The sequence below is a fragment of the Camelus dromedarius genome, chromosome 19, assembly GCF_036321535.1.
Source record: "Camelus dromedarius isolate mCamDro1 chromosome 19, mCamDro1.pat, whole genome shotgun sequence".
NCBI lineage: Eukaryota > Metazoa > Chordata > Mammalia > Artiodactyla > Camelidae > Camelus > Camelus dromedarius.
Window position 1 is genome coordinate 32,604,939 of NC_087454.1, and position 27,077 is coordinate 32,632,015.

Sequence of the window (27,077 nt, forward strand, 5' to 3'; positions counted from 1 at the left end):
ATGTTTAAAAAACCCTTAACTGGATTCTTAGCAAATGGAAGTCTAGAATTATCTCAAATATCTTCTGTATTATATTAAAGTCTCACATTGGAGGACAGAAAAGACATTTTAAATCTTTTTTTTCTTTTTTTTAAATTGAAGTATAGTCAGTTTATGTTGTGTCGATTTCTTGTGTACAACATAATCAGTCATATATTTATTCTGACAGAAGATTATCACTAACATTGTTCTGTGGACCATATGGTCTAACGAGAATGAGAAAACTAAAGTGGACAATAGGACAGACTATTTGAAGTAAAGACAGTCCAGGAAACCTGAGAATCAACACTGTTACTCCACTCTTCCACCCCACTAAGAAAACTCTAGGCTAAGCCTTCAGTTCACAGGGCTATTTGAACACCAAAATGCCTCTGCTGTAGACATATGTAATGCTTACTGGCCACGGGGAGGTCTGTTAACACACAATAAAATCTTGTATGTTTTTATTTTCTGAAAGCAATAGCATATTAGAATTTAACAACTGATAGTCGACCAATAAAAGTAGTACATTACATGAATTTATGGCATGAACTATCTGGATTGATATTTTGTCCATGATCTCAGAATCGCAAGGATATCTGAACAATCCCGCAAGGAGTTATTAAATTCTGCATTTCTCATCCTTAAAGGACTTTAAGGGAATTTATATATTGTGTTGTCTGTGAATACTCTCAACATCACTCCCTGTCCTCATGGTAATGGTAAGAGGAGGTCAGTACAACAGTAAGAGGTTTGAATGCAGAGGGAGGAAACAGACCATGAAGAATAGGTAACTTAACATGAGTTAGTGTGATTTAGGAATGGATTTACTGAAAAGAATTCAATAATAATCTCATATCCAAGGTCATATTCTAGCTTCACTGCTAATGAACTAATCATCTTAGCACAGATGCAGCACAGTTCATGAACAATTACCAACATCTAGTTTTACTGACCACAGATCACAGTCATAAAGGATGACATTAGGTGCATCTAGGCAGATTATTAAAGAGATTTTCTGAGAGTGTTTATAGCAACAATGGGTCTCCAGGTTGGGCATCATTTCAAACATTGCTTCAGGGAAACAGAGTAATCCTGAACTTAGGGAGACACCTACAGGCACATTAGAAAAAAATAAATAAATAAAAGGAGGATCTGAAAAGCAGAAAACGGTAGCATTATGTTTAATCAGACAAACCAAAATAATTTTCTTTGAAAATATTTTTGAATAGTGAAGAGCGTTCTTCATAATGATAAGCACAAATCAGACAAGAATATCTTAGTAACGTAGATATACATATATTAAAATTTTATCTTTCAACCTAGGGCAATTTATGAAGATCAAGCTTTGTCAAATGGCCTAAAAAGGCATGGTCCACATTCCTTGGAAATGGGTCAGGATTTACCTACTGGTAGAAATAACATTAGTTACAATCATCATCATTATCCTTATTTTTACTGAGTGTCTGCCAAATAACAAGTATATTTAGATATTCATCACTTTGGTTATTTTTTCCCCCTCATTTAAAATAAAAATACTCCTGGTAGAAAAAACATGGTCCACACTAGCAGACATTTATGCCATAACATAAATGGATTTATTAGATCTTTTTTTTAAGAAGGGTTTTGAGTAGTATGAAGTGGATAGGAATTTAAAGATTCAAGAAGAGGCTGATGGTGACATAAGGCATAATCTTGTCTGTGGACATAGATCTAAGGCTGATTAACACCCCCTCACCTCTCCTCTCCATTCCCTGAACCCCCACTCCCCAAAATGGAAATCAGAGGAAGAAATCATCCCATTTTCTTTTGTTTTGTTACTTTATCTCTCCTACTTCCATGCAGGTTTTGCTCAAAAAGAATGCCTCTTCAAACCTCTCCCCCACTTTCTACATTACTATTATAATATTTATATAACACTTAAATTTCCATTAAGTTGCAGGAAAAGGATTTGACATCTTCAAAGTACTCCAGAGACACCATTCTAGGGTATTTCCAAAGCTAGACAAGCTTCTAAAGCTCAGGGACTGACCAAAAAATCATTAGAAAACAAATCCTGTAATTCTACTCTTTCCTCATTTTGACATTATGCCAGTGCATCCAGTTGTGAAATCACTGCACATCAAAAAAGATCCACAAAAGAACCACTAAAATCAGTGAGGGGACAGGGAGACAGCAGATTCCACACAGCAAATCCCTAAAGATCAAGAGCCTAGTTTTTTAAAGTTAAAAGCCAGATTCTGTCAATTCAGTCTTCCAAAATAAAATCATATCCTCTCCATCTCTGCCATCTCTGCACCTAAGCAGATAAGCTTACTTAGAATTTCTCTATTTTATTATTGTAAGTCTCTTATCTCTAGTCTGGCCTCCATTAAAAGGCATCTTCCACACAGCTGTTATGCTAAAACACAAATCCTACCAGATTATCTTCCTGCTTAAAACCCTTGTATGAGTCTGTCTTTATCTTCAGCATAAAGTTTGAGTCCCTTAACTGTACAAGCCTGTGTACATGATCTGCCCCTGCCTATCTTCCCAGTTCCATGTCTTAACATCCATTCTTCAATGATAATAAAATAACAATAATACTAACAACTAACATTTATAAAAACACATACCATATGCCAGGACTGTCCTATACACTTTTTTATTGTGGTAAAATAGATACAACATAAAATTTACCATGTTAGCCATTTTTAAGTGTACAGATCTATGGCTTTAAGGACATTCATACTGTGCAACCACCACCAGCATCCATCTCTGGAACTTTTTCATCTTCCCAACAGAAATTCTATACCCCTTAAACATTAATTTCCCAACCCCTGCTCTCCCCAGGCCCTGGCAAGCACCATTCTACTTTCTGCCTCTATGAATTTGACCTAGGTGCCTCATATAAGCAGAATCAGACAATATTTGTCCTTTCATGACTGGCATATTTCACTTAGCATCTTGTCTTCAAGATTCATCTGTTATTACATGTCAGAATTTCCTTCCTTTTTCTGGCTGAATTGTATTCTATTGTACGTATATACCACATTTAGTTTATCCAGTCATCTGTCGATGGACACTTGGGTTGCTTCCACTTTTTGGCTATTGTAATTAATGCTGCCAGAACATAACATACATACATTAATGTACAAACGTGTTTGAGTCTCTGCTTTCAGTTCTTTCAAATATATACCCAGAAGTGAAATTGCTGGGCCGTATGCCAATTCTGTTTAACATTTTCTGAAGAACAATATCATCTTCCACAGCAGCTTCATAATTGTACATTCCCACCAGCAATGTCAAAGGGCTCTGTGATAGTTACTGTATGTGTTAACTTGACTGGCCGGGGGTACCCAGATTAAACATTATGTCTAGGGGTCTGAGAGGGTGTTCCTGATGAAATTAGCATTTGAATCAGTGGAACTGGTGAAGCAGACTGCCCTCCCCAACGTGAGTGGGCACCATCCAATCTGTTGAGGGCCTAAATAGAACACAAGGTAGAGGAGGAAGGAATTCACCCCTTTTGTCCTGCTCTACAATTGAGCTGGGGCATCTCACATCATCTTCTCGGGCCTCTGGACTGGAATTTAAGCCATGGGCTCCCCTGGTTCTCAGGCCTTCAGGCTCAGACTGAATTATAGCACTGTCTTTCCATAGACATCAAACATAGCCAACCCTCCCAGTGTCCATCAGAATACCATCATTCTGGAGGAAGCCATGTTAATAACCCAGGCACTGTCATTTCAGGGGATATTTATATGGATCCACTTTCCTGGATCTTGAGCCCAGCCCAGCAATAACAAGGTCACATGCTCATGTCCAGGAAGAAAGTAAAGTCACACTTGAAGAAATATTCTGCCACTCCTCACTCTGTTCCAACCCTGGGTCTGATTTTAATACCCTTGTCAAAGTAGTTCTGGTAGAATTTGGCTGAGAACCACAATCATGATATATTCCCTACATAAACCCTCTTCCACTATTTTTTCCAAGATAGGTAGAATTATTTATTCATACATGGATTATACTTTCTGGTGTTCAAGTCAATATAATGTTAAAGAATGGGACTAATCAGGTTTTATTTTAGGTAACGTTTAATTCCTGAAATAGAAAAGAAATAGATTTATAAGAAATATTTCAAATAAATGTCACAATTTTAAAAAATAATACATTTTTCTAGAGTTTCTGATAAAGTATTGAGCATGTGTTATAGAGAGTTTATAAGGGTAAATTTTTAAATTTTTAAAATTAAAATTAAAGTGAAACTATACACACACCCTTACAGCATGACAGCATGCTTGTAAGTCAGTATTTTAACGTAAAGCTTTCAGAAAAGCACAAGAGTTGATTTGAAGACATGGCTTTACTCACTTCTTTGATCATCACTGAAAGAGTATTTTAGAAAAAAGCTGAAACAAAAGCAGGATGTTACATAGATTGCTGCTTCTTTTCCAGACACTTCTCAATGTCATCAAGCACTTGAACAGCAGCCTTTGGAATTCGAGTCCCAGGACCAAATATTTTGGCAACACCAGCTTCAAACAGAAATTCATAATCCTGATGAAAGAATTTGCTTAATTAATAGAAGAGACAATATTTCTAATTTCAAGAAAATGAAACAAAAGAATAGTAAATGTAGCCCTTTCTTCTTTATTCCCAATGCCCAAAACTTTCTCATCTGGTACACTATTGGCATTTGCAGCTGAAAATTCTTGGTGATTAGGGCAGCTACTAATAACCACTGGCACCATCCTTATACCCCAAGTGGTTAAAAGAAACCAAGACATTCTGCTCACGTTCCAAATATCCCAGTGTATCATTTGTGGTAGGAAACTGTACGGCCCACCAAGTGAGCACTTCTGAGCCCTCAACCATAATTTGTTCTCACCTAAATTTTTGCCACTTGTCATTCTTTGTGTTAAATTTAATATCACACTATAGCTTTCAATTTACAAGGCTATTCATTTCCTCCAAGGTATTCTGTCTGCCGCTAGTGAATGGTGGTACTTTGAATTTGGCTTCATGATGGAATTAGAGTTTCTATAAGTAAAAATTAACTCATTTAAAAAAAAAATTCTCTGCTGTTGCTGCTGCTGTTTGTTGCTTGCTTTTAAACACAAAGTTTGAGTGAAAAGATTCCTAGGGCACAAATACGGCTCCAGGCTTGGCACTGTTCTAACATCAGAACATTTGTAGCTATGATACCAAGTTTAGGCCATGCTTTGGAGCCCTGATCCTCATCCACGGGGGGAAACATACAACCAGGACACTCGGGTTTGTGCTTACTGTTGCACTCTTTTTTTTTCAAGAGTCTTTATTTTTATCATTAAGGTATACCTGACATACAATATTATATTAGCTTCAGGTGTACAACTTAATGATTCAATATGTGTATATATTGCAAAATAACCACCACAGTAAGTCCATTTAACATCTATCACCATAAACATTTCCACTGCAGGTGTTTAGAACTTTGAGGATTTACTTAAAACTAGAAATTTTAAGATTTACTTAAAACTCTGTAACACGTTGCACTCTTGGTAACTCTCTTAGTGACTTAGAACTAAGTCCTTACTACTTAGTCTCTAAGTTACTACTTAGTTACTTAGTTCCGTTTATGCAAAATGAATCATAATGTACCTTGAATAGAGAACAACACTGACCACTTTTGTAGAATTTACTTTGTAAAAGCACTAGGAAATAATGCGGTTCTAAATCTGCAGCAAATATATCTTTAGTAAGAGCATGCAGTCGCTGAAAGAGCTACATCTAAGCTCCTGGCACTCGGCAGCCCCATCACAGTGCTAGGAAACCCAGGAGATGGAAGATACCTGCGGTGGTATCACCCCTCCACACGTGACAAGGATATCTGGCCGTCCGAGGGCGTGAAGCTCCTTGATGAGCTCGGGAACTAGGGTTTTGTGCCCAGCAGCGAGCGTGCTCACTCCCACAGTGTGCACATCTGCATCCACAGCCTGCTGGGCCACTTCCCGCGGAGTCTGAACAATAAGAACATAAAGAGACAAACCGTTATTTATCCCCCAAAGTGTTTCCACAGTGTTGTACTACTTAAAGCCACATTCCAAGATTTTCCTCATTCAAAACCTTGATGTAACTTCACATGTCATCTTCTAAATACCAACTCATCCGACTGCAGTAATAAACACCAGTGCAATACTTGCTTCTAGCACTACAATTTATCAGTTACACCAAAATATAGTTCCGCCCAAAATCTTCAAGATGAAGCAATAACACAGGCAAAATACATTATCTTTTCATTATAGTTTAAAAAAAAATACATCTGCTGTCTTCATTATGCACATTTATTGAGAGACTGTGTAGTACAAAACAACACGTGATAGTACCTATAAACTCAGGTTTTAAAACAGAGTAAGAAAGAGCAGTGACAGCAAGCTGGTGGACTCGCAAGCTCCAGGACCTCGTTCTCCCATGGAAACGTAGAGTGAACAGCAATATATGGACTAAAATAATGTGAGAACTGTAGAAACTATAGTTAAGGGGCCACAGCACCCAGACAAGTTCATAAACAAGAGAAGAGGTAGTGCCAAGAAGGGCGTGTCTCTCATTTATTAACTGGATTTAACCACTGGGATACAGAATCATAAAAGATATTTTCAAACATTCAATTGTGAATTGAGTTACCAAAGATCATATCTATTCTGTAATGGGTCTGTGACATTGCTTTAATAATGTATATGCATTTAAATCATTTCATATAAAAAGTACCTACATAGAAGTTTCTCACTGTAAATATAATGTAAATAGAAATTATAATATTCTGTAATTAAATAAAATACTAGTAGAAAACAAAAAAGAGAAAATCTAATTATAAATTTAGCTAACTCTGATGTCTGATTTCCCTTTCAAAACAGTTTCTACCAATCTGATGTGGTATCTTTCCCACAAACTCTTAGCCAAATCTCAATAAATAGTACAAGATCTTTGAAAATAATCTTCACAGTTTCAGAAGCCTAATAAAAATTTTAGTTCTGAACTGATTACTGATTTTTACAAAGTCTGAGCAACAAGTACTTTAACATGAATTATATTTTAACTTTTTTTCTGTCATAATTAATTGGATCATATGCATTAAAAAACAAATTGGGCAATCTGTTGAATTCATGCTCCTCTTTTACAATTTTAGTAACGTGATGTTGGTTCATCATCTTTTTAGTTTTTTCCTAAATGTAAGTGACTTAGGATATATTTTTTGAAATTCCTCCCAACAATTTTTAGTACCTGAAAAAGAGGACCAATATCCACATCAAACCCCAGATCAGCAAACCCTGTAGCGATAACTTTCGCTCCTCTGTCATGTCCATCTTGTCCCATTTTTGCCACAAGAAGACGAGGTCTGCGACCTTCACGTTCCATGAATTTATGAACCCTAAAGAACATTTAAAAATACAAGTTATATATTAATTGTCCAAAGGTAAGATATAACAACTAAAATTTATTTGCAGCAAATCTTTCAAGTTTATTTCAAAACACCTAATCTGTTTACTCATATTAAAGCCTGAGTATGTTTACCATTTTCCTCTTAGAGGAAAATTTGAAAGATGGCACAGCCTGTAAGCCCAAGACACTTAGAATATCACAGTGAAGCAAAAGGAGAAAATGACAACTTTTCAACTTCTTACGTCCAGTGTATAATACACAAAAATATTTAAATATAAACTAAAAAGTGCTTGCAGAGTTATTTATACATACATGTAACTCACTGGCTGTTCTGTACTGTCCCTATCTCACTTACCCTTCCCAAGTGTGAGCTCCCCCAAGATGACCTCAGTGTGGTATCTTATGACAATGCATAATGAAAGTACTTGCTTGCTTGAATCAATAAATTTACACCCTAGATGAAAAAGCACTAAGAAACAAATTTACTCTTATTAAAAGAAAAAAATGTTCCATTTGGTGACTTTCACTTTGGCTGTTTCAATATTTACCTCATATATAAGTAGTGACATAAAATTTTTAGTGGAAAATTTATTACAGAGTTGAGAAAACCAATCATCAGGAAGCTACTATTTACACTTGAGAAGCATGATCAATTTGTATTAATTTATATTTCCAAATCACTTTTGACAGTGTTATTTGCTGTCAGTTCAGTGAAGACTGATTTTAATTTATGTATGCATAGAATCAAATATTTACTTCCAAATAGGAAAATTAAGATTTTATAATTATTTGAGCAGTTAAACAATGTAAATAAAACTCAAGAAAGTACCGTGGTAAGGAGACTGAAATCTAAGTACCTGGAGGGTATGAAGCAATACCATTGTTAGTTAAACAAACATTTGTTTGAAATGCGAAACTCCTAACTGGGATTATGGTGCAAATTCAAAATATCATTTTAGTGAAGCTACAGATTAAAAGGAAAGTACCATTCAAATATTTTTCAGTAGCATGTGAGAAAATGAAGCCCACATAGATTCATAGGGATTGTGTTAACAGAGAGAAGACGGCTTTCTGTGTGAAGGGCTCTCACACATTACCTCTTAACAGCAAATGCTATCTCTTTACTCTCTCCAAATTCCTGGAGGTAGGCTCCGCTCACCATACGGTCAGTCGCTTTATGTTCACCAAATACCTTTTTCATTGCATCTGTGATTTCTCCAACAGTACACCTAAAATATTAAGTGGAGGTTCTGGTAACATCATTATTCGAAATAAATATTTGTTTAACTTAACATTCAATATAATTAGATACATTTCATTACCTAAGTGGAAAATAGGCTGTCAGAAACCTAAGAATGCTTTTTACTGGATTCATGAAAGCATCTTTTTTATACTTACAAAAAAATGATTCTAGATGCCTTTATACAAACTGATCGCTTTGCAACATTTGTCAACCAAAAAATGACTGAATGACCTAAAAACCATTCAGAGACAAGCATCTAAAGGTTACTGAATAATTCACTGCTTAACAATATAAATGGGCATTCCCACTATTGTTTTTTTATTAAAAAGGAAATCCTTAGCATTTTCGATCTACTTTTGTATTAATTCACTCAACATATACTGAGTGCCTAATATAGGCCAAGTGTTAGAGATATAGTGATAAGTGAGACCAAAAAAAAAGTACCTGCTCTTACAGAGTTTATCATCTAGCAAGGGGATACAGAGAATACACTAACAAACAAATAAATTAATAAGATAATTTCATATGGTAGTAAGTACCATAAAGACACTAAAATAGGCAAAATGGAATGAGGTGTTTTGGAAAGCTGTAAGATACTGAAGATATAAAGAGACAGCTTTTGAACTAAGACCTAAATGATGAGAAAGAAAAACTCAAGGGAACATAATGGGGAACAGTGAAGAAGAAAACGCTAAATGCAAAGGCTCTGAGAAGTAGGAAAACAGGTTTTGTGTTCTAAAAATAGAAAAAAGGACATTAGAGACACAGCATAATAAAATAAGCAGGATAAAATGAGCGCAGAGAGATAGGCAAGAGTCAGATCCAGCAGAGTCTTGCAGGCCATGGGAAGATGAGGTTTTAACTTAAAAGGAATGGAAAACTATTGAAGGATTTTAAGCAGAGAAGTTGCCTTATTTCTTCCAAGAAATTAAAACTGGAAAAAAAAAAACCCACATTCTATTTACTCCATCCATTCAGCACTGAAAACAACTTAAAAGTTAATTATATTAAGCTATAAATAATAAACGCAAAAATAATTTATTTAGTGACATCATCATGTATTAGGAGAGAAGTTTCTGTGGGTCACTTGCTTTTTTTGCATATCCTGCAAGGCAAAGCACTGACTGCCTTTATTCTAGACTATCTTTTCAAAGATGTCTACATAGTGCACAGCCTTTGAAGACAGAGATGTTGTCCACCCTGGACAAAGGGCAGGTCTGCTTGCTGTTCAATGTCTCCCCATACTTGAAAGTACGCAAAATTTCAACCTGCAAATCAGTGACGCATATTTGTTACCATAACTTCAAATGTCCTAAACCACAGGGAAATACACAAGTATTAATAAACTATGCAAAATATATTAATTTTTAAACACACAGATTTTGAGAAAAACAAGAATTGATTTTATTTTGGTTTCCAACATTTTGTTTTAAGCTCACATGGTTTATAGAATCAGCATATTTGGAAATCTCCAAACTTAACGTATCCTTACCTTGCACGGGCTGCATCTACTGCAAGAGCGAGGATATTCCCATCGCCACTGGCGGCACATGCAGTCAGGGCCGCAAGACATCGTTCGGCCAAAGCTTGATCCCTGCTGGATTTGACCTTACGGAAAAGGGTAAAGAAAGGGACAATTATGTGAAGAGAGAATAAAACACATCAGATTATACCCTTACATACATCACATGGAAATTATTCCATAATCCTAAATTCAAAAACAAAAGGGGAAAAAAAGAAGAGAGTAATAGGTATCCCAGGTTTGATATTTATTCAATTTATTCATTCCCTCAACATTTAATGACTTCCTAAAATACTACTAACTTCTGAATAACACTGGTGATTCAGAAGCAAGCAGGGCAATAATGGGTAACAGTGCCGACCCTCCCAGCTAGTACACGCTACTTAACAGATTACAACTGAGGGGATGTTTTCATTGTATTTTAAGCCTCTCTTAGCTAATTAACATCTGTTGGTAATAATATGTATGTATATCACTACTCTTTGTATTTAAAAATAGTGCCGAGGGAAAAAGAGAGACAGAGACAATGAGAAACACTGCAAAAGAGAAAGACAATGAAAAGCGTAGTCAAAAACTTTTTCCCTCAGGTCCTAGTTCTCTTCTGATCTGCTGACAACATGCCTAAACAAAGTTGCCTAAGATCCAACTTTTTACAAGTTTTCCCCACCTGTAAGAGAGTCTAAAATATGATTCTGCTTAAGATATCATTAAAATCATATAGTATCTATAAGAAGTGCTGAACCAGAAAATCTGTATTAAAGGCAAGAAGAACCCAAATCCATTATGGTTACTGAATTTCTCTCTCTTGTCCAAAATAAGGTTTATTTATCATCATTTATGGTAACAAGAACCCCTTAAGCTGCAAGAGTTAATAAAAGCCTAATCTGTGAGAGGAGAAAAGGGCTTTTCCATGGATAATAACTATTGAGAATTTTGTGATCACTGGAAATAGAACGCTATTTTCATTCTATTATCTACATCCTAAATAGGACCCTTTTAAAACATGACAACAATGTGAGAGAGAAAAGTCATTATCTCCTGACTGGGGGTGAAAAAGAAAATAATATCATTAAAATCTACCATTAACTCTAATAGAAAAAAAAATGGAAGATGACAGTTACGCATTCAGTCTAACTGGACAAAGTCTATTAGATTCCTACAGAACATTTGAACTGAGGGAAGAAAAAGTCATATCTTAAACAATCACAGGGAAAGTAAACAGAGAAAAACCATTGAGGATTTTCAAGTTTCCTACCTTAAAAATAGTAGTAATTACTAAAGCCAGAGATTAAGAGACCAGAGTAGCTTCATACAATAGAAATATATAGGTTACAACAGTAAGACTTACTATGTTTTATCTATTTTTGTATTTTATATTCTTTGAATCATCTCAGTGAGAAATTAGAAATAAAAAGTTAAAACGATACCCTAGTTTCAATCAAAATAAATATAGTTCATTCTAAACCTTACCTTGCTAAAGCACTATTCAAATATTTGAATTAAAAAAAATAGCAAGTGATTCTTTTACAATAGGATCAGGAACGTAGAAATAAATTACAGTGAGAAGACTTGATTTCAAATACTGATTCTCAGCTTAATCTTGTTTTTCATCCTGGGTGAGTTATACGATCATCTACGCCTTACTTCAACTCTGTAAACTGTGGGAGGCATTGTCTTTGTGGTACGGTTTTTAATGGTAAGTCTCACAGAAGCAGGTATCGTGATTAAAAACATGAGAGTCTGGTGTCAACAGACTTAGATTTGAGTCTTGGATGTTTAATTATTTATCCTGGGTGAGTTTCTCAATCTCTCTTATCTTTAGTTTCCTTATCTTTAAAATATTGGGAAACAATACTCACCTCCTGTGGTTGTTGTAATAACTAAGCAGGACAATGTGAGGGCTTGGACAGTGCCCAGAAAGTACTCAAAACATGAGAGCTCTTATTACCTTCTTAAGCTTTTCAATCTGCTTGTTGCGCACTGAAGTATTATCGATTGCCAGAACATCCACAGATTCTTCTTTTTCCAACTGATACTTATTTACTCCGACAATTACTTCAGAACCTGTTAATTTCCCAGAGGAAAATAATATGTAGATTCTCTCACAAATAACTGTCTAACAGTAATCAGTAATAATGGTCTGATTACCAAATATTTTCCTTATTAAGTTTAATATTTTTAAGTAGTATTCTTAACTATTAATGAAACTTCAATACAGATCAGCAAATCCCAGTAGGGCATGAGGGTAGGAGGGGGGAAGACAGGTACATAGCAGAATCTCTGTGAGGACTTTTATTATTCTCCCAAACTATTGGCTTTCCCAGAGTTTCTGATAAACTGCCTTCTAACATGACAAAATGAAAACAGTAACCGCAGCTACCATCTAAGATTTATGAGACAGAAGATTAACATGCAACAGCTTTTCTAATATTTTCTTGAATCCTCTTAACAGTCAATCATTTTTAAACAAAAAAAAACCACTTTTAAAATCTGTAAGTGACAAGCCAGAATTACAAATTACACTTCCTATATCTTGTAATAACCTTTAATGGAAAAGAAGATGAAAACGAATATACGTATGTACATGCATGACTGGGACATTGTGCTGTACACCAGAAATGGACACATTGTAACTGATGGGACTTCAATTTAAATAAAATTACACTTCATTAACATGATAAATATATTTTGCCTGAAACTACCAGATTATTACTCCAACTAAAGACATCCTGCCGATCCCTACCTCAGGTTATACCCCCTTATTTCCTTCATACAACTTATCATGATCTGTAATTATTTGATCTATTTATTTGCTTGCTTGTTCATTTTCTGTCTCTCTTACTAAACTGCAAGCTCTGTGGGTGTAGAGACCATGTGTGTCCTGCTCACAGTTGTATGCCCAGCCACAGCACAGAGTCTCAAATACTAAAGGCTAAAAAAAGGACTGACTGACTGAAAGAATAAATGAATGAATAGTCCAATGAGGAGCACAATGACCAATAATAATGTCATCTTCAAAATACCCATCCACACACTACATGTGTACAATGGGCAGACCTCCAGATACACTTCGTACACACGTTTGCCCATGTGTATCCATGCACGCGAAAATACAGAGACAGATACATATAGATTCATGAGAAACATTTGATCCAAGTCTCATTTTTCCATTATTTTTGCTTTGTTGACTGTATCTCCAAACAGAAATTAGTATTTCTTTTTTAACACTGGACGTCACGTATAAACTTTCCTACTTACCAGAATCTATTCTAGCTTGTCTTCGGGCAGCACATTCTTCAATCCGAAGTTTAGGTATTCCCTCCGCAACAGCTTTGGCCATTCCACCCATCTCTTCAATTTCATTAATGACCTAATAAGAAAAACAAATCAATAAAACTACAATATGAAATTATTGTTAAAAACCATACCAATGTGTTATGTTACATAATTACTAATGTTAATAATATTGTAAACTATTTTAGTGGTAAATTTAATGTTCCATAAAAGAATTAAGTTGACATCAAGAGCATTAATTAGAAATTCTGCATAGTTAATAATGCTGCATTATATATCTGAAAGCTGCTAAGAGAGTAGACCTTAAAAGTTCTCACCACAAGAAAAAAATTGTAACTATATGTAAACTTATTCTAGTAACACTTTCTCAACATGTACATATATTTAATCATTTTGCTGTACTAAATTGTACTAATAGAATGTCAATGTCAACTATGCAGTTAAAAAAGAAAGACATTCTGTGTTTAACATTATTTAAAAAGACAACAGAAAAACTAACAAGTATATTCTGGAAAACACAAAACCTCTCATTCAACCCTTGGAAGCCAATTAAAGGTAACAATTCTCAAATATTTATTTTTAGTTACATAAATAAAGTTTTCATAGTTACATAAAGACTTTTTAAAAATATATTTCAAAATGCCATTTTATTTTCGATTTAAACAGCAGAGTAATGATATAATCCTATCTTTACTGATACCAGGAAATATCTAAACCATCCATCACAGCCTCATATATACATGGGATAGTGGAAAATGAATGGTGGAATGGGGTTTGACTGAGCAGAAAAGAGCACAGTCAAACTGACTTTCCTCTGAAGAATTCAAGAAAGAAGAATCTACTGGATTCAACAGAAGCCAAGAATAAGACAGGAAGCTAAAAAGGGGGACTACTTGAGAGTCTGCCGCTACCTCTCTCCCATTCTGCCTGGAAAACCAAAATTTACCAGAAAATGGACTAGAGGAGCAATGGACATGAAAAGGGAGATGCAAGAGTAAGAAGTCTTCTTGAAATAAAAACTTGCATTCTGAATGATAAGACTGAAAACAAAAAGGCACACAGAGGGAACAGTGACAATACAGGATGTAAAAGAAAACTTTGAAAATTTAATTATCCTCAGAAAAAGAAGAAGAAAATCTGTGTTAATGAAACAAGTAGTATGATATATAAGGAGGAAAATTAGAAAACAGAAATGAGTTCTTGGAAATTAAAAAAAAGATATATGAATTTTAAAGTATCTAAGTAAAAATAAAGTTGATGACTCTCCAAAAAAAAAACAGAACAAAAACTCAATGTTGCGTTATAGCACAGATAAGAATGTCACAATATCATTTAAGGAGGTCCTTAACTGATAACTTAGAGTTCTAAAAAGAGAAACCGAATATATGTATGTTCACGTATAACTGAAAAATTGCGCTCTACACTGGAATTTGACACAACATTGTAAAATTATTATAAATCAATAAAAAATGTTAAAAAAAAAAAGAGAGAAACCACAGAAAAATGACAGGAAAGAAATTATCAAAAAAAAAAAAAAAAAAAAAGACAATTTCCCAGAGCTATGGAAAGGGGCCAGATGAAAATGCCCACCAAAGGTCCAGGACAATGTAGGAGACAACACACACACCAGAGTACATCAATACAAAAATAAAGAAGAGATCCTGAACCTTTCAGAAAGATCCTGAGTGAGAACATCAAATTTCTGACAAGAAATATTGGAAGCTAGGAAAAAAAAGTAGGTGAATGCTTACAAATTTGCTTACAAATTCCCAAATGAATAAATTTCAAACTCAGACAATCAATCAAATACAAAAGTAGAATAAAGACATTTTTCAAATGTCCAAAGTTTCAAATAATTCATCTCCCGTGCACCATTTTTAGGAGGGTCCCATAAGATGTGCTTCAAAATAACAAAGGATAATCAACAGAAACAGGATTCAAGATACAGATTCAACATAGCAGAGGTGAAAAGATTGCCCAGGATAATAACAAAGGGAAGCCCAAGGGCAGCAAGGGTCTAGAGAGAAACCAGTCTAAATCAAATGAGAATTAAGAGGCCCTCAGGAAGGAGTCACAGTGAGATATAATTATATTGGAAGCACGGATAGAGTAAAAAAAGGGTAAGAGCCAGCCAGCTAAAACACTAAACTGTCATACTAGCAAAACAACAGATGAGGTCTAAAATTGATGGAATTAGAACAAACATTATACACATTTAATTTTAAAATATGGAGATTAAAAACAAACAAAAAAGGTAGCTGACTCAAGGAAAGTAAGCAAGGGAGGACAAAGGACTGCTTTTTCTGTTGTAGACTTTTAGTACTAGATGTCTTTTAAGCTCTTCGAGTAAAATACTTCAGTACAAATACAAATGTATTTTTAAATTAAGTTTCAGTTTTAAGTACTATGAAGTCAAATCTAAAATTTCCTTTTTCTCTCAAATACTTTATTAATCTTGATACAAATCTATAAATGACTTGATGTATAAGTCAAAAATCTATAAATCTTTATAAATCCATAAATCTTGAAAGCAAAGTTTCAAACAGGAGAAACTGACCTTCAAGGCAGCATCATAAACGTCATTTGTGAGAGATTCCATCATGTATGAACCTCCCCAAGGATCAGCCACTTTAGGAATCCCAGATTCTTCTTGAATAATGATTTGTGTGTTCCTGGCAATTCGAGCACTTTTCACAGTTGGCAAACCCAGGGCTTCATCAAAAGAATTTGTGTGCAAAGACTGAGTCCCTCCAAACACCGCGGCCATTGCTTCTACTGTGGTACGAATGATGTTATTGTAGGGATCCTAAAACATGTAGTGAAAAGCAAAAAAGCCAACCGTTGATACGTGTTGTGGCTGTAAAAGATGATATGGTCAGGCAGCAGCTGATGCGTACCTGTTTTGCCAAAGTCTGCATTCCGCTTCAGAATATCAAATAAACTTAGATAAATTAGTAAATGAACCAGATGAGAATTAAAAGCCAAAGTGTCCAGCCTGTGCTTAGGCACTAAAACATTGCCTCTTGCAAGCATCTGAAATATTAAAGATTTGTTGTGCTTATTTTTGGACTGCCTAAATACTCTTCTGTAAGTGCATCATGAATGTACACCTTGTCTACTGAAATTATTAACATCCTTCATATCATAATTCATTATCTACTAATTACTGTATACCCTGAAGTATCTACCACAATGAGGTGCAATGGGTGATGATTTATTAATAAAACAGATGAACAATGGACTATGAAATAGGAAATATGGTTTCTAGTTCATTCTGTTCCTGACTGTGATTTGGGCAAGTCACTGGACTTTTCTGAACTTTCTTAAAATGAGGGGGTTAGAACAAAAACAATTACAAAAGTTCCTTCCAACCCTGAAGTCCATATTTCTCCACTTATAAATACCTGAAGTCATACTTAACATGGAGACTATTAGCTTTTATTTGCTTTTAAATGTATAAAAGCTATGTCACTTTAAAGTTATAAATTACTTTTAATGTATCAAAATAATATGTGAAAATGCATGTTAAAAAAGATCACCACCACAAAATTTTTTAATAAAATGAAATGAAAATATATTACCCAAGTGATTATAGCTTTTAAATGGTCTGTTTGTATGCATGCTTTATTTAAACACACAATTTGAAATGTATAGAATCAAATTTTAATGAGAAAGTTTTATGTTAAGAATTTTAACCATTAAAATTATTTAAGACAATATTAATTAAATTATAATTTGTAATTCTTCCTCATCATCACACTTTTTTACTGTTAAAAAATAAAATAAAATAAAATAAAATAAAACAAAACACACAGCCCTACATGTTAAGCTGATTTAAAATGATTTTATATTGTTAACCACTAGGGGGAGTCAATTTTATTTAATTTGTGTAAAAACAAACATTAAGTATGCATTATGCTTCAGAATAATTATAATTTTCAAAAATTAGCAGGTAAGTTCTTAAATCTATTTCTTGACTATGCCAGGTTACTTAGAAGAAAATACATGACTTTTAAAAAAATTCTACACTTTAAATGAAATACATACTTGCTCAGTAAGTGACCATCCTGATGTCTGACAATGTGCTCTTAGAAGAAGAGATTTAGAGTTTTTAGGCTGAAACATTTTCTCTATTAAGTGAGCCCAGAGTCTTCTCCCAGCTCTCATTTTTGCTATTTCCATATAAAAGTTCATCCCAATTCCCCAGAAGAAAGACAACCTAAAATAGTAATGTTAAGTCCAGAATTTGATTATAAAATGAAAAATAAAACTATCACACACTAAAAGAAAAAGCTCAGATTTTAATTTCAAACAGCTTAATTTGAATTAAAATCAAAGCATATATACTTCAGTAACTTTAAACCTGTAACGATAGATGACTTCTGTATTTAAAATGGAAATAGTAAAAGAACAAAAGGAAATATGTCCTGAACATTATATTTAATTTTAATATTATTTGTCAAAATGTGCCAGTTAATTGTGTTTTCTAAATATCTCTAAATAGCAGAGGATACGATTCCTCTAATTTACCAAAAAGTATGCTCAAATTTAATTTCTGATTTTTAATTATAAACAGTATTGGCTGATTCCGTCATTATCATTCAGATAAAACATAAAAGAATCTAGTATAACATTTATATATACAAATTCATTTTATCAGTATATTTTGCTGTGCACTCATACAATGGTCCTATGAACTTTCTTTTTTTTTTTTTGAACTTTCTTAATGTTGAGATAATATCTGAATTTAATTTACTCACCGTGGTGCAAATTCATCAATTGTTAGGCCAGCCTGGAGTCCAGTTCTACAGTATTCCAACCCATCTGCGATAGTATAGGCCAGCTCCAGAATGGCATCAGCCCCAGCTTCCTGCATATGGTATCCACTAATTGAAATTGAATTAAATTTTGGCATGTGCTATATAAAATAAAAAATACAACTGTCAATATAAATATAAACGTTTCTATTGATCTATTTTCTAAAGGACAACACTATTTTATAATGATGTTCAACTCAGACATACTAAGTGGTTTATAGTATTAACTGAAAACATTTAATGCTTACTTTGTTTCATTCCATTCACCTTCCAATTTAAATTGTTGATCCAATGAACTAACGTAAGGCCTGTACCTGTTTTATTTTTCCAGTGAAAAGAAATTTGCACCAAACACCCCTTAGCACCAAAAGTATACATTTTGAAATTAGCTGGCTGAGATTAGGAATGTAAACTTTGGCTCGAGAAAGACTTCAAAACTTTGGGCTAATCTGCTGAAAATGTATAAATTTAATTATTATTAACTACTTACTAGTTATCTTATTTGAATGAAGTCATTGATCAAGAATAAGTACACAGAGGGGAAAAAAAGAAAAAGCTATAGAACCAAAAAAACTATTATCCTTCCAAGAATTAACCAAAGATAAAATAATAAAAATGAGGGGAGGGTATAGCTCAGTGGCAGAATGTGTGCTTAGCATGCACAAGGTCCTGGGATCAATCCTTAGTACCTCCATTAAAAAAAAAAACAACCAAATAAATAAATCTAATCCCCCTCCAAAAAAACAAAACAAATAAAATGAAAATAAAATGACAAAAATTCATTACAGTGGGTTAAGAATGTGGACTCTGAAGTCAGAGTACTCAAATTCTAGCTGTGTCCCTTAACTAGCCACAATTCTGTAGGCAAGTTTCTCAACTTTATTATTCCTTGGTTTCCTAAAGTATAATATAGAGACAATAATTCTACCTTCTTCATGGAGCTGCTGTAGGATTAAAAGAAATAATTCATCTAAACAGCTTAGTATTATGCTAGTACACGGTACGTATTCAAAAAGTTAGTTGTTGTTAGTATATGGTATGGATTATCTGTAGTTTACACTTGCAAAATTTTATTTATAACTAACCAAGAGCTCTTAAAAAATGTCCATCACAAAAGCCATAAGGGGGCTGAATTACATGGAATTGAGAGACTACTTGAGTATATTTGGAGTTAGAAACAAGAAGCAAGGAATATAAATGTGCTTCTCTACTGAGAGGAGTTTAATAGTTAAATTAATAGTAGAATTTCTTTAAGAATTATAGAAACTCTGGGACATTGGAATATTATTTAGTCTTCAGAAGAAAGGAAATTCTGACACAGGTTAAAACATGAATGAACCTTGAGGACATTATGCTAAGTGAAATAAGCCGGATACAGAAAGACAAACACTGTATGATTCCACTTATAGGAGGTACTAAGAGCAGTCAAATTCATAGAGACAAAGCAGAATGGTGGTTGCCGGGGGCGAAAGGGAGGGAAGAATGAAAAGTTATTATTTAATAGGTTCAGAGTTTTAGTTTTGCAAGATGAAAAGAATTTCAGAGATGGACACAGGTGACGGTTGCACAACAACGTGAAGGTACTTAAAGCCACTGAACTGTATCCTTGAAAATGATTAAGACAAGAAATTTAATGTTACGTGTATTTTGCTACAAGAAAATTTTTTAAAGGAACAGTATAAAAGTCTACAGTTTACAAAGTACTTCAATGTTATGTATTTGATCAGTATCTGAAACTAGCTCTTTTATCACTTACATGAAAGATTATATGAAGCGACTGTGAATTATAGATGACATTAGGGTCTTTCACAAGCTGAGATGCCCAGGTACATAACAGCAGACTGCTCCTCTCTACTCCAATAACCATCTCCACTCTCCTCCTGTAACACCCGAACCGTAAACTCAAGAGTGCTATTGTTCTGCATTTTCAGCCCTCTCTCATACTGTGTGTCCACTGAGATATAAGTGGAAGTTTGGTTTGTTCCTTCTGGAAGTTCCCCTTTAATCAGAAGGGCTGGGTCCTTCTTCCTACACAAACATAGCTGGCCTGCCTGCTTCCTTAATCGTGAGCTGGCACATTAACAACAGAGAAGCAAAATGAAAGGAGATGAACCCTCATGACTATGGAGCTTCCATACAACCAAGACCCTGACAGTCTACCTTCCAACTTCTTTTAGGTGAAAGAGAACTGACTCCTATTTAGTTAGAGCTACTGCCACTTGGTGGGTGGGGTGGGGGTTAGTGTGTGTGTGTGTGTGTGTGTGTGTGTGTGTGTGCGTGTGTGTGTTATACTGTTCAACTCAATCCTCCTGGAAGGTGACAGAAATGTGCCATTCTATACAATTCACGTGGGCAGATGGAATCTATGAAAATACGTAAAATTAAAAAGTGTAAAGACTAAATATCAAATGAGGATAGTAGGCAAAGCCAGCAACAGTTCTGAGATAATAGTAATCTCAAGAGGTAAAAGAGAGAAAAAAAGGTTTGATGGTGGAGAGACCTGCTATGAAATAATGGCCTAACTTTCAGGCAGGTAAGGAGAAAGAGAGCATTGCCAGCAAAAAGCAAAGCGTGAATGATGGGAGAAAATATATATGAATTATTCAGAGGAAAATCAAGAAGCTTTAAGTTTTCCTGTGGAGGGACTGCTCCTAATGTAACAATACTACAAGAACCTTCTTTTCCCACTCTCTGATTGGGGAAAATGAACCTAATTCAGAGGTGAAATATGAGGCCCCTCATTGTGACTGCAGATATAAGTGATATCTTCTAATCCAGTTTTTTGCAGAAATAAAGCTGATATTTTGATCCCTCACTGTCTGTCTGACACCAGTGTCTACTTCCAACTGAATCTGAACTCTGGAGAGAAAAAAGTATAAATTATGAGTGCTTTCTGATTCTAACAATTATCAGAATATAAAAATTTTAGCAATAAAGAAAATACAGTAAATGTCTACTGCCCAGATTCCTATGGGTAGTAACAGACCATAAAATTAGTACATTGAAGAACAAAAATAAAAACTAACACACACACACACATACAAACACAAAACTCACACCCTGACTCTATACTACAACTATTACTCAGACTCAGTCACCAAATTCAAATTAGGTTACGGCATTTTATAAAAATTCCTACATTCAAAGAACTACAGCAAAACCTATAACAACCACAAAGGATACCTTTGCTGTATATTGGAAGATGTCAGCAATGATTTTCATGGATGGTTCTGGAGGGAAAATGTACGTATTTCTGACCATAAACTCCTTCAGTATATCGTTTTGGATTGTACCAGTAAGCTTCTCCTTAGGTACACCTTGCTCTTCTCCAGTTACTATAAAAGTTGCAAGAACTGGAATAACTGCTCCATTCATGGTCATGGAAACTGACATTTTTTCTAAAGGAATTTCATCAAAAAGAATTTTGGTATCTTCTACAGTGTCAATAGCAACTCCAGCCATTCCAACATCACCACGAACTCGAGGGTTGTCTGAATCATAGCCACGATGTGTTGCTAGATCAAAGGCAACTGATAACCCCTGCTGACCAGCTAAAATAGAAAGAAAAATAATGTAGGATTAAGGATTCTGGCATCAACGTAAACTGACTTTCTGTAACAGTACAAAAATATTGACTCACCTTATCACAGTATACTTTTATAATAAACATTTTTTATGCTCAAAACAAATTTAAATAAAGATACTTTACTTCCTAAGGAACTAGTGTTTCCCATGTGCTAAAATGCACAAAGGGAGTTCCAGACTTCACTATAATAAAGAAAAAAAGAAACAAAACATCTCACTTATCTCATGTCCAGGATTTTTTTTTTTTAACAATTTTCAACAGAAATATTTTTAAGATTCACAAAGATATGTCTGTTTACATATAGTTAACATAATTTAGTACTTGTATGCTCACTTATTTTTGTTCTATTTAATATGGTTATAACAGGATGTCTTGGCCATTCAAATATTCTGGGAAACAGAATCATGAAAACCATGCAAAAAGCTAAAATATTCTATACTAAATAAGAGCTCAGTCCTCTACAGGCAACACAACTTACAGCTCCTCAAGTCTAACCTTTAAATGTTAAGCTTTTAGTACAGATCAGAAAGGAAAAATAATAGTTAATTTAGAACGCATGCTAGATTGCACTGAATATACTTGTCCCACATTATTATTTGTTTATTACTTTCTTTGGCCATCATTTAAACCATTTTCTCCTCCAATTTCTATCCCAACAGTTTTAATTAAAAGCTTCTCAAAAGCAAAGTCAATGTCTCTTTTCTTCATACAACTTCACTCCACCTAATTCCTTTTATACAATGTGCATGGAAGTATTGTTTACTTTCAAGAATTTAGCACTTGATTCTAGCTCATCTATCTCTTTGACTGTGGAATGTTGAAAAATATTCATTTTGGGGGCATATAGTCTTAAGTAGAAAATTATAAAGTGACTATCACCTTTACAGAGATAAGCCAGTCTCTCTCCAAAAAAACTAAGATGAGGAAGTGTATGTTTGATCATAAATATTACATCTCACATTAAAATCTCACCCTTAATATTGTCCTTATAGAACTTATTGCTCTCTTCCACGGTACTAAACCCAGCATACTGGCGGATGGTCCAGGGCCTATAGGTGTACATGGTGGGATATGGTCCGCGCGTGAATGGCTTCACTCCTGGAAGTTCTTCAGGGAGGTCTTTGGTATCCCTGCTGGAATATAAGGGCTTGATGGAGATCCCCTCTGGGGTGTGCCATATTAGTTCTTCTGGGTTTTTGCCTTTCAGCTGCTTTTTAGCCAAGGCAGCCCACTCTGGGTGAAGGGGTTGTTGCTGGTGCAGAAGTCGTGGCCATGCAAGTTGGGAGCCTGATGACTCTGTGAGCTGCTTCAGGTGATGAGGTGAAAGCCAAAAAAGCTGAGTCTTGGCCCTCAACATGATAGAGCATGGAAAACAGCCAACAGGAACAAGAACTGACCTAGAAAAGGAAGCACAGAGTACATGTACTTACAAAAGACAGGCAAAATGGGAGCTCACTGGTGAGAATGGAAAAGAGAAAGGAGGGTATATTAGTATGATTTTTTTTCTCTTTTTCTGCTTCCTATACCTGATATTTTATAACTTCGGTCCCTCTTCTCCACAACTACTATCACGGTTCCAGTTCTAGTCCTCTTCCTCCAGAGCCTCTGAGTTGGTTTTACTGACCAGTCTTAACCTCCTCTCATCCATTCTACACACTGACACGAGTACATATATGAGCGTGTCACACTTCTCTTAAGATTTTTCCAAGGCTCTGCATCATGTGGAGGATAGAGCACAGCCTCTTAATTAATTTCTTCTTTCCAAAGGGTTTTATTTAACGTATACTTAATGACAAGCAGTGTGTTGGATGCTGGAGAAAAAAGTGGTGAACAAAACAGTCATTCAAGGTCCCCATGTCCTGATCCCTGCTGATCTCCCAGAATCACCTCTGCCTTTGACCTCTACACACTTAGTGTTCTAGATATACTGGTTATCTACAGTTCCCTGCATATGTCAAAGGTCTATGACTTGCTCTTGCTCTTCCCTTGACCTAGAATGCCATTTTTTCACTAATATGGTTGAGGCATCATCACCAGTGCACAGGGCTTTCTGTGTGCTAGGCATTGCTCTAAGGACCTTATGTAGAGTAGCAATTTTAATCCTCATACCATCACCAAAAGATAGGTACTAATATTATCCCCATTTTACAGATGAGAAAACTGAGGCACAGAAGAACTAGCATTTAAACCCAGGAAGCAGTTTCAAAGTCTTTGCATTTAATTAATACACTCACAGCCTGTCCCTGAATCTATAAGTTGGGTTAAATGGCCACCTCAGTAATCCATACCACAGTGCTATTTCCCTGTTTAGACATCTATCATCTCCCACACTACAATATATTAGAACACTGTTTTATATGTTCATGTAAAATCTATTTTTACATAAGATACGTTTTATGTTTATACAAAATACACATACATAAAATTTCATGTGTGTGTATATATATATACACATATATGTATGCCAACATACATATTTTTTCTCTGTTATTTTTTAAACGGATCCAAATTTCGTGCTGTATACTTCTGATAACTAGTAGAATCTTACACTAGGTAACTAAGTCCAATTTCATCATTTTACAGATGTAGAAATTAAGGTTCACAGAAGTAAAAAAAATTAAGCAGCTTGATCCAAATTCCACACAGCAAAGCAGTAAATGTTCACCTGAATTACTAAATACTTGTCAGAGTCACATAGCCCAACAGGTAGAGCCTAGGATTTTAAAAAGATTCTGAGTTGCAAATTTTATTAACATATTCATCATGCCATGTAATAGATAAGGCAACAAGTAAAGTGAACTTAAAATTCTATTTTCCATACCATTTTTTACCTATCAATTTAGTGAAGCTTAAAAGAAAATAAGAATACTCAGTATTTGTTAGGGAGTCATGGAATGAAAAACAGATCATTGGTGGGAATATTAACTGATTTAACTACCTCAGAAAGCAAACTGGTAATATGTACAAAAAGTCTCAGAAATGATTATGCCATTCCACTGAGGAACATCACTCCTGGGAAAGTTACTAAATAAAATACGTGTTCCCTATAGTTTTACTTGTAATAAAGAAAACTTAGAAACATCATTAATGTCTAACAGTGCAGGAATAAGGGAACTATAGTGTATACAAGTTATACAATGCTATGTAGCTATTAATTATGTTTAGGAATTAGGCAAAAATAATCTTTGATGTCAGAAGTCAGAAGAGTGGTTACATTTGGTGACTAGTAGAAAAAGGCAGCAAGAGAGGAGCTTTGGGGGTGATGGTCTTGATCTGAATGCCTATTACACAGATTTATTCAGTTTGTGGAAATTTGTCAAATTTATAATTATATGTGCACTAATGTGTATGTATATTACACCTAAGTCAAAATTTTAAATGTTATGCATAGTTTCCTTTAAAAGGAGATAGGCTCAAAAAGTATTACGTGAAAGACAAAAACACTGTAAATGTAATGTATTCAACTACATAAAAAATGCATAGAACAAGTCTAAACACAAAGACAAAAAAATTCCTATTTTTAAAAACCATTATGATTTTTATTCTGTTAAATCCATGGGATCCTTTTCATCTATCTTTTTGCAAACCATAAACTACAAATACTAGCTTAAAAGGTGGGTGAGAAAAATAGTTAATTTGTAACTGAACCATTAGGGTAGTAATGATATAAAAAGTAATCTAAAAACTGCCTGAGACTATATTGCAGATAATATCACACTCATTTCACACAAAATACAGGTGGGCCTTTCCTAAACTGGGACAAATGATAGGAAAGAGCCCTATATAAGTGACTTCCTAAAAATTACATGACAATTTGGTAAAGGCTGGAAACACATCATTTTTAAACAAGAATGTGATTTCTGCTGATGGCAAGAGGATTCCTGAGTTTTTCTTAAAAGATCCATCAGGAGAGGCTTCAGCATCCAAAGAAACAACATGCAAAGCAAATATAAGTTACTGATGATTAGAATGTGTTAAAGAGCGGTGATGAAGCAAGCCTGCCCAACACCCTCAAAAAACACGGGTAGAACATCTACTGCTCTGAATCAAGTAACTCTCAAGTTTGACGTTTTACATGTAGTCCCACCTTAATACTTCAGGAAATGCTAGCCACCTCCAATGTTCAGCCAATATGAGATAGAGATGACACCATTCAGCATACCAAGTAAAGTTAATATTGGCGTAAATAAATTATTAAACGTAATAAAATGCTGGGAGAAAATCAACTGATTCAAAATTTGACACACATACACACATATTTTTTCCAGGGTTTCTGGACATATTTTATTTGGGGGTCTGAAAGATTGCTCTCTTTCTAGATAAAAATGAGAACCAGTTAGGAATTTGCAGTTTTGTGTCAATTTCATCCTGTCTTTCCACCTCTTATCCTTCATCTATACCAAGAAAGTCACTTCCAGTCCCGCCACCTCTTACAAAAAAAAACTCTCACAATGAACAGAGCCGAGGCCTAGAAGGGAGGCAGCTGTGTAGCCAGCACATTCCTCTGGAATCCTACACTCGCTTCTGCCTAGCGGAACATCGAGGTGCTTGGGCGGCCCTGGCCTGGGTGGCCAGGGAAGATGCTGATATGGCCTGTGAGACATTAAAAGGATTTTCTTTCCAGCAGTACCTCCGAACTCCCACGGACCTCGCTGAAAGAGAGAAGTCGGTGGAGAATCTAAACCTAAGAAGAAGGTAGAGGAGAGCAGGATCCCATCACACTTGTAAGGTAACGGAGGAGGAAGCTGGGAGGTTGGGAGGAGGTAAAGGACAGAGGCTCAGAGGACAGGTAAGGGGGGAGTGAGAAGTCAAAAGAAGGAAGGGATTTGAAAGACGGACGTGCCTCACAGTGCACAGTCTTACTCACTGGCCGGCCTGTCTCGGCTGCGACAGAGGACGGCTGAACCTCGGCGATCCAAGCCCTACAAATCAGAGGTTGCCCGAAGGTGGGGAAGCGACACAACAAGTGCAAAGGCCAGCAGGACACCACGGGGGTGCCGACCGACACCGCCCTCCGTCCAGCGAATAGCCTAACGCTCTCGCGGTCGCGCTCCTGATGACGTAGGGGGCGTGACCAGATGCTCCCTGCAGACGTTCCCTGTTTCTACGCAATCACTTCCGGGTCTCATCCGCTTTGGATGGTTTGGGCGCGAATTGCTCTCAGCGTGGTACCTGGAAGGATTCAAGCGGCGTCTG

General features: G+C 35.3%; 1 protein-coding gene across 4 annotated transcripts; it reads right to left on the bottom strand.

Annotated features, from left to right (window-relative positions):
* Window positions 1–469: 469 nt before the first annotated feature.
* MMUT (methylmalonyl-CoA mutase) lies at window positions 470–26,925 on the bottom strand. Of its 4 annotated transcripts, XR_004131157.2 has the most exons (14): window positions 26,749–26,925; window positions 22,854–23,278; window positions 21,479–21,846; window positions 18,239–18,396; window positions 17,526–17,697; window positions 16,036–16,284; window positions 13,443–13,554; window positions 12,133–12,248; window positions 10,155–10,270; window positions 8,517–8,648; window positions 7,261–7,408; window positions 5,832–5,999; window positions 4,372–4,557; window positions 470–4,101 (listed from the first exon to the last, which is right to left on the bottom strand). XR_004131157.2 is itself a non-coding variant. In XM_010988945.3 (13 exons), exons 2-13 carry the CDS (start codon window positions 23,236–23,238, stop codon window positions 4,429–4,431), a joined length of 2,253 nt encoding a protein of 750 aa, XP_010987247.3. In that variant the 5' UTR covers window positions 23,239–23,278; window positions 26,749–26,925; the 3' UTR covers window positions 470–4,428. The 4 variants fall into 4 exon arrangements, 3 of the variants coding, with proteins under 3 accessions (XP_010987247.3, XP_010987249.3, XP_010987248.3); XM_010988945.3 differs by having other exon boundaries at window positions 470–4,557; XM_010988947.3 differs by having other exon boundaries at window positions 470–4,557; window positions 26,745–26,925.
* Between the last annotated feature and the right edge of the window lie 152 nt (window positions 26,926–27,077).

What these genes read in the sequence shown, in the direction of transcription:
- MMUT (XM_010988945.3), bottom strand. Translation starts at nt 23,238, where the DNA reads ATGTTGAGGGCCAAGACTCAGCTTTTTTGGCTTTCACCTCATCACCTG. An exon ending in TCTTCCAATATACAGCAAAG is followed by an intron (nt 18,397 to 21,478) that starts GTATCCTTTGTG and finishes TATTTTATATAG; the next exon opens with CACATGCCAAAATTTAATTC. An exon ending in AGATTGAAAAGCTTAAGAAG is followed by an intron (nt 10,271 to 12,132) that starts GTAATAAGAGCT and finishes CTTTTCCGTAAG; the next exon opens with GTCAAATCCAGCAGGGATCA.